General features: G+C 42.5%; 1 protein-coding gene across 1 annotated transcript in view; it reads left to right on the top strand.

The window, feature by feature from the left end:
* The window catches only part of thsd7ba (thrombospondin, type I, domain containing 7Ba), a gene marked incomplete at both ends in the record, with an annotated part of 176,577 nt that overhangs the window by 97,710 nt on the left and 63,558 nt on the right, over window positions 1-15,309 (top strand). Inside the window, 2 exons of the mRNA XM_081368568.1 lie at window positions 10,872-10,987; window positions 12,566-12,698. Of these exons, the coding sequence (XP_081224694.1) occupies window positions 10,872-10,987; window positions 12,566-12,698 (249 nt within the window). The remainder of the gene's footprint in view (window positions 1-10,871; window positions 10,988-12,565; window positions 12,699-15,309) is intronic.

Here is a 15,309-nt window from a genome sequence, read left to right as displayed (position 1 = left end):
CAGACGTACCCGGGGTGGGGCAGCAAGGTGGAACACAGGGACTCAGCTTGGGAGGCACCGAGGCGGCCCGAAGCGGAGTCTGAGTGTGTTGTGCCACACTTACCTGGTTCCAGGGTGGGGCAGAGGGTGCGTGGGAAGACTTGCTGCCGTCCCCGAGCCGCACACTGCTGCCCACTGGTGACGGAAGAGGGGGAAAGGAGTGACAAGGCATTGGAGCATCGCTTACTGCAATCCACGCCCTCTTGTGACCCAGAGATGGAAGAAATTGCTCTTTTATTGAAAATGTGGGTACCGCTGGACTCCCGCGAGCAAGTCTTCCTGTCGCTGTACATAGTTCCTGCATAACCCCTGGGTCATAACTACCCTTGTGCAATTCCTTGAACGCCTTGGCCTGGTAGACCTGCAGGAGCGCCATGGCATGCAGGGCAGACGCAGCTTCTCCACAGGCTGAGTATGCCTTGTCCGCTAGAGCGAACAAGAAATTACACGCCCGGGAGGGGAGGCGCGGATTTCCCCGCCAGGAGGTAGCGGTCTTGGAACACAGCTGCATCGCCACAGACTGCTCCTCCGGGGGGATCTCCACGTAACCCTTAGCTGCTCCACCGTCGAGGGTAGTGAGGGAGGAAAAGGCACCAGAACGGTTTCAGGCAGAAAAAGGTGCCGTCCGTGCTCTAGTAACCTCTTCATGCACTTCCGGAGAGAAAGGCACTGGGGCGGGGCGCTGAGAACCAGCACAGGCCGCCCCGAGATACCAATTGTCCAGCCGCGTGGTTCGGGACACAGTGGAGGGTTCCACTCGAGCCAACACTTGCGGCAACCATGGAAAGCATAGCTGTGAGCTCTGGGTCTAACTCGGACAACGCTGTCACCCCCGAAGGAGGCAGCGCAGCTGAGTCTTCATCCCCAGAGGACATTAGCTCACCTTCTGATACAGCGACCGACATTTGATCATCCGGTGGAGCTACAAAAGAAACGACTGGGACTGCCACGGATGGCCCAGCGTGCTCTCTTGGAGGCTCTGTGGGTAGCGTTATAGGGGAGTGAGGGGCCCGAGGAGACTGGCTCGGCGGATTACCTCTCACTGTGATCCCCTGAAGGCTATTAACCGAAGTAGGCCTCTTCTGCTGCATCCAGAAACACGCAATTTGAATGACATCTTGAAAAAGACGTAGGGTCAGTGATGGTATAAGCTCTTTTGGGAATTTGCTCTCTCTGGTGCTTAGGCACATAGGGAGATAACCGCGGCAACACACAGGACGATAGTGTAAGCCTGTGTGAACACTCACTCTTGGGAAACGCCCACCGAAACCAACAAGCTGAACAAGCTTTTCTCATTGAAGGCGCACACTCTCGGAGAATCATGACTCTCACTGCACGCGCCGTCACGCCAACACCAGCTCACAGAAGCTTCTTCCAGCAGAGACTTGAACAGCAACACTCTTAACAGATGCTTGAGAGAACAGGAACAGCATGCGCTGTCTGGCTCTGAAGCGAAAGACAAGGATGTGACGCACCTGCCGCTCATTATATGCTTGCGCCACGATGCATAGCAGCTGGTGCAATTATTGCATGCCAATGTGCATTGGCTCGTTTAGTTTCACTCGAAGTAGATAGGCTCCATTCGTCAGAATCACCACTGACTTATGTAGTAGTGAGCTGACGAAGGGGAACGGTGTCATATACAATTGTCTTTACCAATAAATAATGTAAACTTCTTTACAGTCAGAAGAGAACAAATCACAGTCTGGTTTATAGTGGTCTGTTGACACACACACGCTCTCACTCACAGATATACTGAAGCATAAATCACAGATGGGTTTACTGTATATGGCATGGATGTGTTTGATGGTGTGGGTAAATTTATGTGTTTGTGTCACACACACATCATATCCCTTGTGCCTTGCCGCATGTGCTGGAGGTTGCCAGAACAGAACATCAGTTATATAGAACATGTCATCAGATGAGAGCAGCTGATATTTTGTGGTGTGTGTTCAGATAACTCCGCTTTATTTAAAACAGCAGGGCTGAGCTATTTAAACATCCTGATATATGAAATGACCCAACAGGGAGATGTTTGTTTATATTTCTGCTGCTATACCTGTTCTTTATTAATACTCATATGCTTGCATAAAGAGGAAAATAAACCAGGTTCCAGGTACAAAGCAACTTGTCTGTCAACATTAAATGTGATCTGATCTCAGCAATTTTAAAGTACAGTTTTGTGGAGCAGGATGATATATTATGTATGTTTGTTGGACCAATGAAATGTGGGTGATGCAAGTTCAAGCTTGATTTCCAAGCTATTTCCCCCTCATTCCAAATAATTTCCTGTCTTCTCTCTCCACTGCCACTCTCCACACTCTCTCCATTGCCACATCATTTCCTGCCTTCTCTCTCTCTCCATTGTCATTCAAATAAATGGATTAAATTTAATCCACGACCTTGGGTGAATTATTGATTTTCTAAAACTGGCAACAGCAATATGATAAAACAATGTTTATAAAAATATTGTATTAATTATTAGATAATTGTAATGTACAAATATGTCATTAAGTAATTTGCCTAGAGATAGCATAATAAGCTATTTGAGTTACAGTGAAAATTTGTAATTTCTGCTCTTCTGCAATGACTTACTGCTTTTCTAAAACTGCGACAACAGCAATATGTTGTTATAACAGTGTTTAAAAAACAATAACAGTGTTTAAAAAACAGTTGTATTTATTATTAATAATAATCGTAATAAACAATTCTTCAATTAATTTGCCTACAGATAGGTGCAGTGTAATTTCTGCACCATTAGCCTCACCAAAAAAAAAAAAAAAAAAAAATTGGTTCATTTCTGTGTTGGGGTGACACAAACAGAGTAATATCTTATAAAACACTATTCAGTCAAAGTGTTTACTCTTTCCAGGGAAATCTACTTTAATTATGAATTCAACCAGTGTGTTGTTTCATATTGCTTTTGTCCTGTGAATTAATGTTTCTTTTTTTATGACAACTTTAAGCATGCCCCATCCAATTAATTTTTAAAGGGTTATTTCACACACAAGTTATTCTGTCACTGTTATTTACTCACCCTCATGTCGTTCCAAACCCGTTAGACTTGTTCATCTTGGAAACACAAAAATATATGTTTAATGAAGTTTAAGAGATTTCTGTCTTCCATTGGCAGTTTCTGTTCCACTTTGACACCTAAAATAATTCATAAAGATATTGTAAAACTAATTTATATGAATTGAGTGGTTTAGTCAACTTTTCTGATGAGACACGATAGCTTTAAATGATGAACATAAAAAGTTCCATCCTTCGGATGAGACGTTAAATTGAGGTCCTGACTCTCTGTGGTCATTACAAATCCCAGGATGTCCTTCGGAAAAAGAGTAGGGGTGTAACCCCTGCATCCTGGCCAAATTTGCCCAGTGGCCTCAGTCCATCATGGCCTCCTAATCATCCCCATATACTGATTGGCTTCATCACTGTCTCCTCTGTACCAATAAGATGGTGTGTGGTGGGTGTTCTGCCGCAAGATGGCTGCCGTCGCATCATCCAGGTGGATGCTGCACATTGGTGGTGGTTGAGGAGATTCCCCCTTCTATGTAAAACGCTTTGAGTACCCAGAAAAGCTCTATATCTAACGAATTATATATTTTTTTTATTATGAACAGATTTCTTGACCTATTTGACGTGCAAGGACAAACCTCATTGGTTCTTGCGGAAGCTCAAACGAACATGCTGCCTAACACAAGAATGAACCTCATTGGTTCTTGCACATCCCAAAAAAATGCTTGAGTTTCTGTTTGTAACGGAGACTCAGGCTGATTGGAATCCATATGCAGCTTTATTAGATACACCAAAAGATTAGTCAAACAGGCGTGGGTCAAACAACAGTAAATGCAACAACGTAGACAGATCGTAACTCGTAGTCGTAAAACAGAAGTATAATCAGGACAGGCGGCAGACAGACAGAGGGGTAATCCAGATAAACGAAGCACTAGGTCGGTAGGCAGGCAGAAAAGGGTCAGAGACGATAAACAGTCCAGGTCAAAAATCAGCAAGACAGAATACGGGGAAAAATGCTCAGAATTGTCAGCAAGGCAAAAACAAGACTTCGCGAGGAGAAGTAGGAGAAGCTGGTTTAAATAGTCATAATAATGAGTGACACCTGTGAAGGTGATCAATCCCAGGCATGGGACTATGGGAAATGGAGTTCGGAAAGAGTTAATACTCAGGAGATGGTTCACGCTGGTTGTGATCGGAGGGAACCACAGAGGCTGTATTTGTGACAGAGCCCCCTCCTTGCGAGTGGCTCCTGACACGAGGAGGTAACCGTCGCCGGGGTCTACCTCTGGGCCTTGGGGCAGGTCGATCAGGATGAGCATTATGAAAGTCAGTGGTGAGTGAGGGATCCAGAATGTCGACAGCGTCGACCCAGGAGCGTTCCTCGGAACCATACCCCTCCCAATCCACGAGGTATTGCAGAATTCTACCCCGGCGACGAGAGTCCAGGATCTCTCTGACCTGATAGACCTCCTCGCCGTCGATGATGATGGAGGGAGCCCTCTGGTCACCAGCCTCTTCCTGGATCTCCGCTCCTCTCGGTCCACCAGCAGGCTTGAGCAGAGAGACATGAAAAGTGGGTGAGATACGGTATTCAGAAGGCAAAGATAGACGGAATGAAACAGGTGTGATTTGTTTAGTGATCTGAAAGGGACCTACGAACCTGGGACTGAGCTTCTTGCAAGATTGTCTGAGGCGGAGGTCACGGGTGGATAACCAGACCCACTGGCCAGGTTGGTAGTCCGGATTGGGACGACGATGGCGGTCCGCTTGTTCCTTGGTTCGACGAACAGCTCTTTGGAGATGGACATGAGCTGCGTCCCAGGTTGCTTCGCAACATTGGATCCATGCATTCACTGCAGGTAGGTTGGAGGGCTCACCGGACCACGGGAAGAGTGGTGGTTGGTATCCCAGCACGCATTGGAATGGGGTGAGGTTAGTTGCAGGCTTGCGAAGGGAGTTCTGAGCGTACTCGGCCCATAACAGGTAGCGGCTCCAATCAGACTGGTTGCGGTGGCAGTATGATCAAAGGAAGCGGATCAATTCTTGGTTCAGGCGTTCGGTCTGGCCGTTGGCCTGAGGGTGGTATCCAGACGTTAGACTGACATTAATGTTTAGCATCTTGCAGAAGGCAGACCAAACGCGGGAGGTGAATTGAGGGCCCCGGTCAGATACAATGTCTTCAGGAAGACCATAGAACCTGAAGACCTGTTCACAGAGGGTTTCAGCAGTTTCTAGAGCGGAGGGTAGCTTGGGTAGAGGGATCAGGCGACAGGACTTGGAGAATCGATCTATGACTGTGAGAATGGTGGTGTGACCCCTAGAAGCTGGCAGATCCGTAACGAAATCCAAGGCTATGTGGGACCATGGTCGTTGTGGTATAGGCAGAGGTTGAAGAAGGCCGGCAGGTAGTTGATGTGAGGATTTGGTAGTGTTGCAGATCTGGCAATTGTGTATGTACTGAATAGTATCGGCCTGTAAGGACGGCCACCAGAAGCGATTGGTCAGAAGTTGCACGGTAGCTGCGATGCCAGGATGACCAGAGCTGAGAGAGGTATGGACTTGTTGAAGGACTCTCTGACGTAATGCCTGCGGAACATAGGTGCGATCTGGTGGGCACTCAGCTGGTGGTGGTTCCCTGGTGTGGGCCTCCGAGATCTCGGTCATGATGTCCCATAATACTGGTGCGAGAATTATGGAAGTGGGAATGATGGATTCGTTGGTAGTCGGAGATGTGGAAGGTTCGTGTAAACGTGAAAGTGCATCCGCCTTGGTGTTGCGCGAGCCAGGTCGATAGGTGACGGTGAAATTGAAGCGGGTGAAAAACAAAGCCCATCGTGCCTGTCTGTAATTGAGTCTTTTGGCAGATTTGAGGTATTCGAGATTTCGATGGTCGGTGAGTACAGAAAAGGGAAATTTGGAGCCCTCTAGCCAATGACGCCATTCCTCGAACGCAGCCTTCATGGCCAGAAGCTCACGGTTTCCTACATCGTAGTTTTGCTCGGCTGCATTGAGTTTACGTGAGTAGAAAGCACATGGATATAATTTGGGCGGTTCACCACGACGCTGGGAGAGGACAGCACCGAGACCCGTGTTGGACGCATCCACCTCCACAACGAATTCACGGTCGGGGTCCGGGTGATGCAGAATGGGGGCTGAAGTAAATCTCTCCTTAAGGTTCTGGAAAGCCTTGATGGCCTCAGGAGTCCAAGATAGACGTTGTTTTCCCCTCTTGGTCATGGAAGTTAATGGGGCTGCAACTGAACTGAAATTTCGGATGAACCTTCGGTAAAAGTTGGCAAATCCTAGGAAGCGTTGCATCTCTTTAAGCGTTCTTGGTTGGGGCCAATTAAGGACTGACTGAACCTTCTTATCATCCATAGCTATCCCGCCTACACTGATGATGTAGCCCAGAAATGATATTGTGGATTGATGAAACTCACACTTCTCTGCTTTGGCGTATAGCTGATGGGAGATCAGACGTTGCAGTACAGCACGAACGTGGTTCAGATGGTCCTCCAAGGAGTCGGAATAAATGAGGATATCGTCAATATAGACTATGACATAACGGTTCAGCATGTCCCGGAACACATCGTTGATGAACGCCTGAAAGACCGAGGGACTGTTGGCCAGGCCGAAGGGCATTACCCGGTATTCATAGTGCCCAGTCGTCGTGGAGAAGGCGGTCTTCCACTCATCACCCTCCCGGATGCGAATTAGATTGTATGCGCTGCGCAGATCAAGTTTAGTGAAGATCTTAGCCTTACGAAGCTGCTCGAGGGCGGCTGGAACCAGCGGTAACGGATAGCGGAACTTAACAGTAATGTCATTGAGACCTCTGTAGTCGATGCATGGACGGAGACCCCCATCCTTCTTTTTGACGAAGAAAAATCCTGCGGATGCTGGTGAAGTAGAGGGACGAATGAATCCCTTGGTTAATTCCTCATCAATATATGCCTGCATAGCTTCTGATTCAGGTTGAGATAGTGGAAACACCCTCCCCTTGGGTGGAACAGTACCTGGCAGCAGGTCTATAGCACAGTCACTGGGCCGATGAGGTGGTAGGTGAGTGGCTTTGGACTGACTGAAGGCTTCAGCCAAATCTTGATATACCTCTGGGAGTTGTGTAGATTGTGGTTCCTTCAGAGATGTGGGTTGAAGTGATGGAGGCATGCAGTGTTGATGGCAGAAATCTGACCATTGCTTAATTTGTTTGTCCGTCCATGAGATGCTGGGGTTGTGCAACTCTAGCCATGGGAGACCCAGGATGATCGGATTGTGTGGAGACTGGAAAATGAAGAAGCGTATGGTTTCTGTGTGCAGGATTCCGCTGGTGAGTGAGATAGCCTGTGTGATGAATTGTATCTGACCGGAACCCAACGGGCGTCCATCTAATGCTGCCACTGCCACATAAGGTTCACAGGGAACAAGAGGAATATGGTGAGTTTTAGCGAACGACATGTCCATAAAATTACCAGCAGCTCCTGAATCTATGAGTGCATCAGTATGGATAATTAGCCCACTAATTTCAACTGACACAGGTATTTCAAAACTGGTAGATTGAATGGCAGATTTACTCACCATAGTGGATCTGCGTGAGGGTCGAGTGGGACAGGTGGATTTCATGTGGCCCGGAAGACCGCAATAGAGACACAAGTTTTGCTGTATGCGTCTCTCTCTCTCCTCTGTGCTGAGGTGTGTAACTCCGATCTGCATGGGTTCAGTCTCAGACGGCTGTGCAACAGTTGAATGAAACTGACGGAAGGGATGTCGAACTCTCACCACATTATCCACCCGTATGGCCAGCTCAATGAATTGATCGAGAGTTTTATCCTCATCCCGACATGCCAGTTCGGATTGCAGATCGGTATTTAATCCCTTACGAAAGAGCAGTTTGAGAGGAGATTCTTGCCAGCCAGTCTGAGCAGCGAGTGTCCGAAACGTTAAAGCATATTCAGCAACAGAGCTCTTTCCTTGTCGCAGTGCTAATAACTGTTCACCAACCTCTTTTCCGCCCGTCGGATGTTCGAACACCTCCCTGAAGCGTTGCAGGAAATGAGTGAAGGAGGGAAACGTAGCATGATCCTCACTCCAAACTGCGGTCGCCCAATCTAAAGCCTTTCCCGTGAGCAAGGAGCAAACAAAAGCTATGCGACTGTCCTCAGTGGGATATAGCGATGGTTGTTGTTTAACAAACATATTACATTGGAGTAAAAATCCCTTACACTTGGGGGGCGATCCGTCAAACTTCTCGGGAAACGCCAAGCGTGGACTGGCAGCGGTGATCGGTGGCGTGGAAACGGCGGCTGATGGTGGCTGGCTGGGCGGAGGGACACTGCGTTCAGCTAGTAACGGCTGGATGGCTTGAAGCGTCTTGCCCAGATCCTCCGTGAGTGAGGTGAGACGAACGAGCTGTTGTTGATGTACTGCCAAGACAGAGGCTTGAGCGCTTAGCTCTGTGGAAAGGTGCTGGAAAGCCGCTGGATCTGTGTGTGGCGAAGTCTTCTGTAACGGAGACTCAGGCTGATTGGAATCCATATGCAGCTTTATTAGATACACCAAAAGATTAGTCAAACAGGCGTGGGTCAAACAACAGTAAATGCAACAACGTAGACAGATCGTAACTCGTAGTCGTAAAACAGAAGTATAATCAGGACAGGCGGCAGACAGACAGAGGGGTAATCCAGATAAACGAAGCACTAGGTCGGTAGGCAGGCAGAAAAGGGTCAGAGACGATAAACAGTCCAGGTCAAAAATCAGCAAGACAGAATACGGGGAAAAACGCTCAGAATTGTCAGCAAGGCAAAAACAAGACTTCGCGAGGAGAAGTAGGAGAAGCTGGTTTAAATAGTCATAATAATGAGTGACACCTGTGAAGGTGATCAATCCCAGGCATGGGACTATGGGAAATGGAGTTCGGAAAGAGTTAATACTCAGGAGATGGTTCACGCTGGTGGTGATCGGAGGGAACCACAGAGGCTGTATTTGTGACACTGTTTACCATATCTCATGTGTGCCTTGATGAATATTTATATGTGGATAAAACCTTAAATTAAATCTGTTCATCATGTAAAGCAATCGTTTCTCTTCAGAAAATCAGACTAAACCGCTCAATTCATATGTATTAGTTGTACAATCTCTTTATGAACTTTTTGAAGCTTCAAAGTGGTAGTTGTGTAGCTGTCAATGGAGGGACAGAAAGCTCTCAGATTTCATCAAAAAGATCTTAATTTGTGTTCGAAGATGAACGAAAGAATTACGGGTTTGGAACGACATGAGTAAATGATGACAGAATTTTTCATTTTTGGGTGAACTATCCCTTTGCGCTGAACAAAACATAAACGCGCTTTGTTTTGTGTCAACCTGTTGTCTTCTGTGATGTCTCCTCTTTCTACTGATTTCTTGCACTTATCCTCCACCCACTCTTTTGTTCCTCTCCTAAAGCTGTGTAGCATCAATGCCTTTGGGTGATTGCTCTCTGTAATGACATTCTGCTCCACAGAGCACAAAAGTGAGAGAGAAACAGATGATTCATGGCTCTGTTCTTTCTTGTCCGCTGCTTTGATGTGTCCTGTTTGCTGGTCTCCAAAGCCTGTATTTGGTAGAGGCCTGCTGAGTCCCACCGCCTCTCTTTAGAGCTGCTGCATGCTGGGAAATGAAATCCAGAATCCAGCTTACAGGGATGGACATTCTCCATGGAGCAACATGCTCTCAAACAAAAGCATGCACATACTCGCACTCACAAGTACACACATGTCCAGCAGGACGTACACCCTAGTACATATGTAAGGGATCATGTGCAGTCAACCAGTCATTATCGCAAAATAATGGGTCTTGTTTCGACCAGAAGGGGTTTGTTTTGTAAAATCAATCGTCTGGCTGTACATTATCCATTATATATTCACCAGGGTGAATGTAATTTTCCGTCCTACCAAACGCCTGTTTACCAAATAGATCAATGTGCATGAAATATTGATTTAAGTTGAACTTCTCTCAATTTTTTATAACCGATACCGGAGAGTGCTTGGAGAGCCATGAAACGGGTACATTGTTATGGAAAAAAAGTAGGATGGAAAGTTTATCTTTTTATTTGTTAAATTATGTTACACATCAATACTGTCCAGATAACAAAAACAACAACAAAACAAAACAAAAACCTCACAGTTTTGAATGTTAGTGTACATCCATACATGTTTGGTGTTGGGGAAAAATTCATGGTGTGTACTTATTTTTTTACATGTTGGAAATTGTTTGCCAAATATACAATCATTATGTATAATCAATATCACAAAAGTAAGTGACCATGTTGCTCTGTGATCGACCAATCAGAATAAAGTATTTTAGAGCACAGAATAATAAACTCTCTTTCCATTGGATTACGCAGTACAGTATAGGGTGCTGTGTGGGGAATCTCTCTTTATCTCTCTCTTAAGAAATATAAAGGCTCACGTAGCATCTCGCTTGCCATCACTCATACCGAAATAACTCACCTTTACCGTATACTCACTCAGATACAATCAGCTGCAGCCTCTGCTGGTAAGATGCAATAAATATTACATCAGCTTCCCCTACAGTGTCGTTGCGATCTTCTGTTACACAGATAGTGTCATTGGAACTGTGTTGTATCTGTACATGATAATGTCTGGGTTTGTGGGGTACAGTAAATCAACCTGCACATAGGACCAGCACAGATTATATCTGCACCCATGGTAAAAGGTCAAGGACAGAGCAACTGCAGTGTGAATTAAGACAGCTTATCACTGATCTTGAAAAAATAATGTCGTCTTTCTGTTCTCCATGTGTCTGTGTCATAGGTGTCCAGAAACTGCCCGACCGGACACCATTCAACCCTGTTTACTTCCATGTAGGAAAGATTGCATTGTGACTCCTTTCAGTGAATGGACAGCCTGCCCTACCACATGCCTGCCAGGTATTGATACAATCTCCTCACACAACCTTTAGCTGTGACATTTCAGTGGGACCTCACATACAGGGATAGTTCACATGAAAATAAAAAATGTATTTTCAAAACGGTTTGCTTTTATTTTTCCTGTGGAACACATACGAAGACCGTTTTAATCTTCATAGTGATCATGTACACTGTAAGATTTATCTATTTTTTATGTTTTGATCATCTTATGTATCAAAATTCAGTAATATTGTGAAATATTTGTACAATTTAATACAACTCTTTTTTATTATTATTTGAATATATTTTAAGATGTTATTTATTCCTGTGTTGGCAAAGCTTCATTACTCCAGTCTTGAGTGTCGCACGATCTTGCAGAAATCATTATAATATGCTAATTTGCTGCTCAAGAAACATTTATTATTATTATCAATGTTGAAAACAGAAAATAAATTTGTGGAAACCATGATACATATGAAAGAACAGCATTTATTTAAAAATAGAAATTCAAATAAAGACATTATAAATATCTTTACTGTCTCTTTTGATAAATTTAATGCATGCTTGCTGAATTAAAGTATGAATTTATATGTATTCATATGTATATATGTATGTGCCGTGCGTGTAAACTTCACTCTCCTGATCTCAAGAGGCACGCTAACAACTGATGCTAGAGACTGCGGTTCGAATCCCTGCGGTGCGAGTCGAGTAGGACCGGTTACACCAGTCACCAGTTGATCAAGTCAGCCACAGTTAGAAGTGTCCTGAGATACTCAATTGCGACTACAACATGTGCATTGGCTGGACTAACCTCAATTAAATGCTTTTTTTAATGTTATTTGAGCATAAGAAACAACATTTACGGGACCATTCATGTCAGATTTAATTGTTGATTTTAAATTTTATTTAACATCTCAATCAGATTTCAGCATTTGCCCATTCTCTCTTATCTAATTATTCCTTTCTTTTCCTACGAGAAAAGTCATTATATTTACAGAGTTGGTTATTAGAATCTAAAATTCATTACCTCCATGAGGACAGTATGTTGATAATGAAAACAAGATTTCACACCAACCTACTGGGACGTGATGTCATACACTGCTGTAAAAGCTGTGAAAGCCGGACCACATACCGTATGTGTCATTCTCAGAGGGGCTTTTCTTACCAGCAGAAAAGTTTTATTACATTTAAATGAGACTATTAATTGACAATTACTTCCACTAAAGAAACCAGTAAACATGCATTTATGATGATTGAATCAAATGGTAACATTTGAAGAAAGGTTTTAAATAACTGATATCCCCTCTGTAAATAGTGTGTTTTACCCTGTTGGGTCTTCTGTTAATGAGATCGCCCTCTTAATTGTGCTATTATCAGTGTTTTAGTAATTAGCAATGCGTAATGAGCCTTACATCGTCTGTTAAATTAAGTCGTTACATCAGCTTAGGATCCATACAGTGAACTCCACCAGAGAATCATATCATTAGCTCTTATCTAAAGAGCTCTTTGAATTGTTCGTGCTGCGGTAATCGCTGTCAGAATACTAATAAAGTGAAAGATGAGTGAAAGTGATGTTTTCTTTCTGTGTGAACTATGCAGTGAACAGCACCGTGCCCTCACAGTCACGATACAGGATCATCATCCAGCGGGCGGCCAATGGGGGTCAAGAGTGTCCAGATACTTTATATGAGGAGAGAGAATGTGAGGCTCTTCTGGTTTGTCCTACTTACAGGTGAATAAACTGCATTCACACTAGTGGTTTACCAATTTATCAGCTAGACTCATACAATGCCAGCCTTTGTGGAGTCAAAAAAACGTTTGCAAACCCGCACAGCAGTTCAGAATCACATGCATGAAAAACATAAATATATTATACGCTGTTTTGTAAACACAATACTTTCCACAAAATACACAAGTCACACTGTAGCTGTAATTTACAGCGCAAGTAAATGCCAAGCTATTTGCAAGTTTCTCCAGCTCATGAATAAATGTGAATGTGTTTGAGCAGTTGTAATAACTTCTGAAACTGTTATTCTGCAAGGTTTATTCACAAATAGAAGTGGGTTGATTTGTTAATGCAATAATAGCTATATCAGACAGCATTTTGTTTCTATAAACTCACCCATAAAAAACATGTTTTACACAAACATTTCAGAAGAGATAATCCGTATGACTCTTTCATGCTTTTACACCATGCAAATAAACATCAGCTAATGCTTCTGAATGCCTGAAAAAGCACCTGTCATAAGATAAGGCCACAAGGTTTCTTGAATAATAATGAGGCTCCACTCACATACACTATGTTTGAGGTCAGGGAAAAAAACATTCTGAAAGAAATTAATAATTTGATATGGCAAGGATACATTCAATGTAGGCAAAGTAGACTTTCTATTCATCACAGGTCTCACAAAAATATTAACCAGAACATCTTTTCAATGTTAATTATAAATCTTTCTTGAGCATCAATTCAACATATTATAATGATTTCTGAAGGATCATGTAACCCTGAAGACTGGAGTAATGATGCTGAAAACTCCAAACTTCCATCACAGGAATAAATTACATTTTACAAAATATTCAAATACTGTAGAAAACAGACATTTAAAATTGTATTTCACAATATTACTGTTTTTACTGTATTTGTGATCAGCTTAGGTGAGCAAAGAGACTTTACATTTGAAAAATATCACAGACTACAAACTTTTAAATGTTAGCGTATTTAAGAATTTGAATGCTCCACTCCATCACATCCAGTAACGTTCACTCATCATTCATGACGAGAATGAAAATAGTTCAGAAAATTCTAAATGAAACGTGAATTTAATTTAAATAAAAAGTATTCATTTGTAAAAAAAAAAAAAAATCATCTCATGAGAGGCGTAGTGTTGTAGTCAAGACCATCTAAACAGAGACCAAGTCAAAACCAAAACTTTGAGGGGTTGATACCAAGACCAAACCAAGGCAGGGTGAGACTGAGTCAAGACCAAGAGACTTCTTAAATTCATCTAAAAGATCCACATACTGCCTGAGAAATGTCTGATATTTAATCAATAACTACAATTTGAATAATAATAAAACACTACCAGTCAAATTAAATCACTAACAACCAAATTCATCTTTCCACTGCTGAGTTGCCACAGGAGTTGCGTCTTAATTGGTACATAAATAATGTTGAGATTAATGTTTTAAAAATAAAATCAATTGAGATACTGCTGAATTATATCTTATGTTATAAGCTCTATAAGCTCTCATACAAGTTTTTTGCAATCATAAATTGAATTTTGTGCCCATTTGTATTAATGTTGGTGCAATTTTTGTAATTTTTGACAATCGTTAATTTTTTACCCGGCACAACAGTAACAATATATATATATATATATATATATATATATATATATATATATATATATATATATATATATATACAGTACCAGTCAAAAGTTTGGAAACATTACTATTTTTAATGTTTTTGAAAGAAGTCTCTTATGCTCATCAAGCCTGCAGTTAAAAAAACAAACAAAAAAACAGTAATATTATGAAATATTATTACAATTTAAAATAATGGTTCTCTTTTTTAATATACTTTAAAATGTAATTTATTTTTGTGATGCAAAGCTGAATTTTCATCAGCAAGTACTCCAGTCTTTGGTGTCGTATGATCCTTCAGAAATCATTCTAATATGCTGATTTATGATCAATGTTGGAAACAGTTGTGCTGCTTAATATTTTTTTATAACCTGAGATACTTTTTTCAGGATTATTTGATGAATAAAAAGTTAAAAAGTACTGTATTTATTTAGAATAGAAATCTTTTGTAACAATATACACTACCGTTCAAAAGTTTGGGAACAATAACTATTTTTTTTTTAAGAAATTAGTACTTTAATTCAACAAGGATGCGTTAAATTGATAAAAGGTGATGGTAACGATTTATATTGTTAGAAATGTTTTTATTTTGAATAAATGCTGTTTTTATGAATAAATGCTGTTAACGTTTTACTCATCAATGAATCCTGAAAAAAGTATTCCAAAAAAATATATTAAACAGCACAACTGTTTCCATCTGTCACGATTCTGTTCTGTCTGAGTGTTTTTTGTCACTAGTCACATGTCTTCCTTTGTTCTGTTTTCCCGCCACTCCTTGGTTTCCATGGTTACCCTCATTAGTTCATTTGTATCACCTGGTTCCTCGTTAGTCTTGTCAGCTGTGTCTTGTTTCCCTGATCTGTTCTCCCCTGTATTTAAGCCCTGAGTGTTTCAGTCTTCACTTGTCGGTCAATGTTTTATGTTAGGCGATCTTTGCCTGAGCACATGCTCCCTGTTCCTTGTTTTTGTGAGATTGT

Source organism: Scardinius erythrophthalmus (assembly GCF_964197995.2).
Source record: "Scardinius erythrophthalmus genome assembly, chromosome: 6".
Classification (NCBI taxonomy): domain Eukaryota; kingdom Metazoa; phylum Chordata; class Actinopteri; order Cypriniformes; family Leuciscidae; genus Scardinius; species Scardinius erythrophthalmus.
This window is presented reverse-complemented; position numbering and strand designations above follow the sequence as displayed.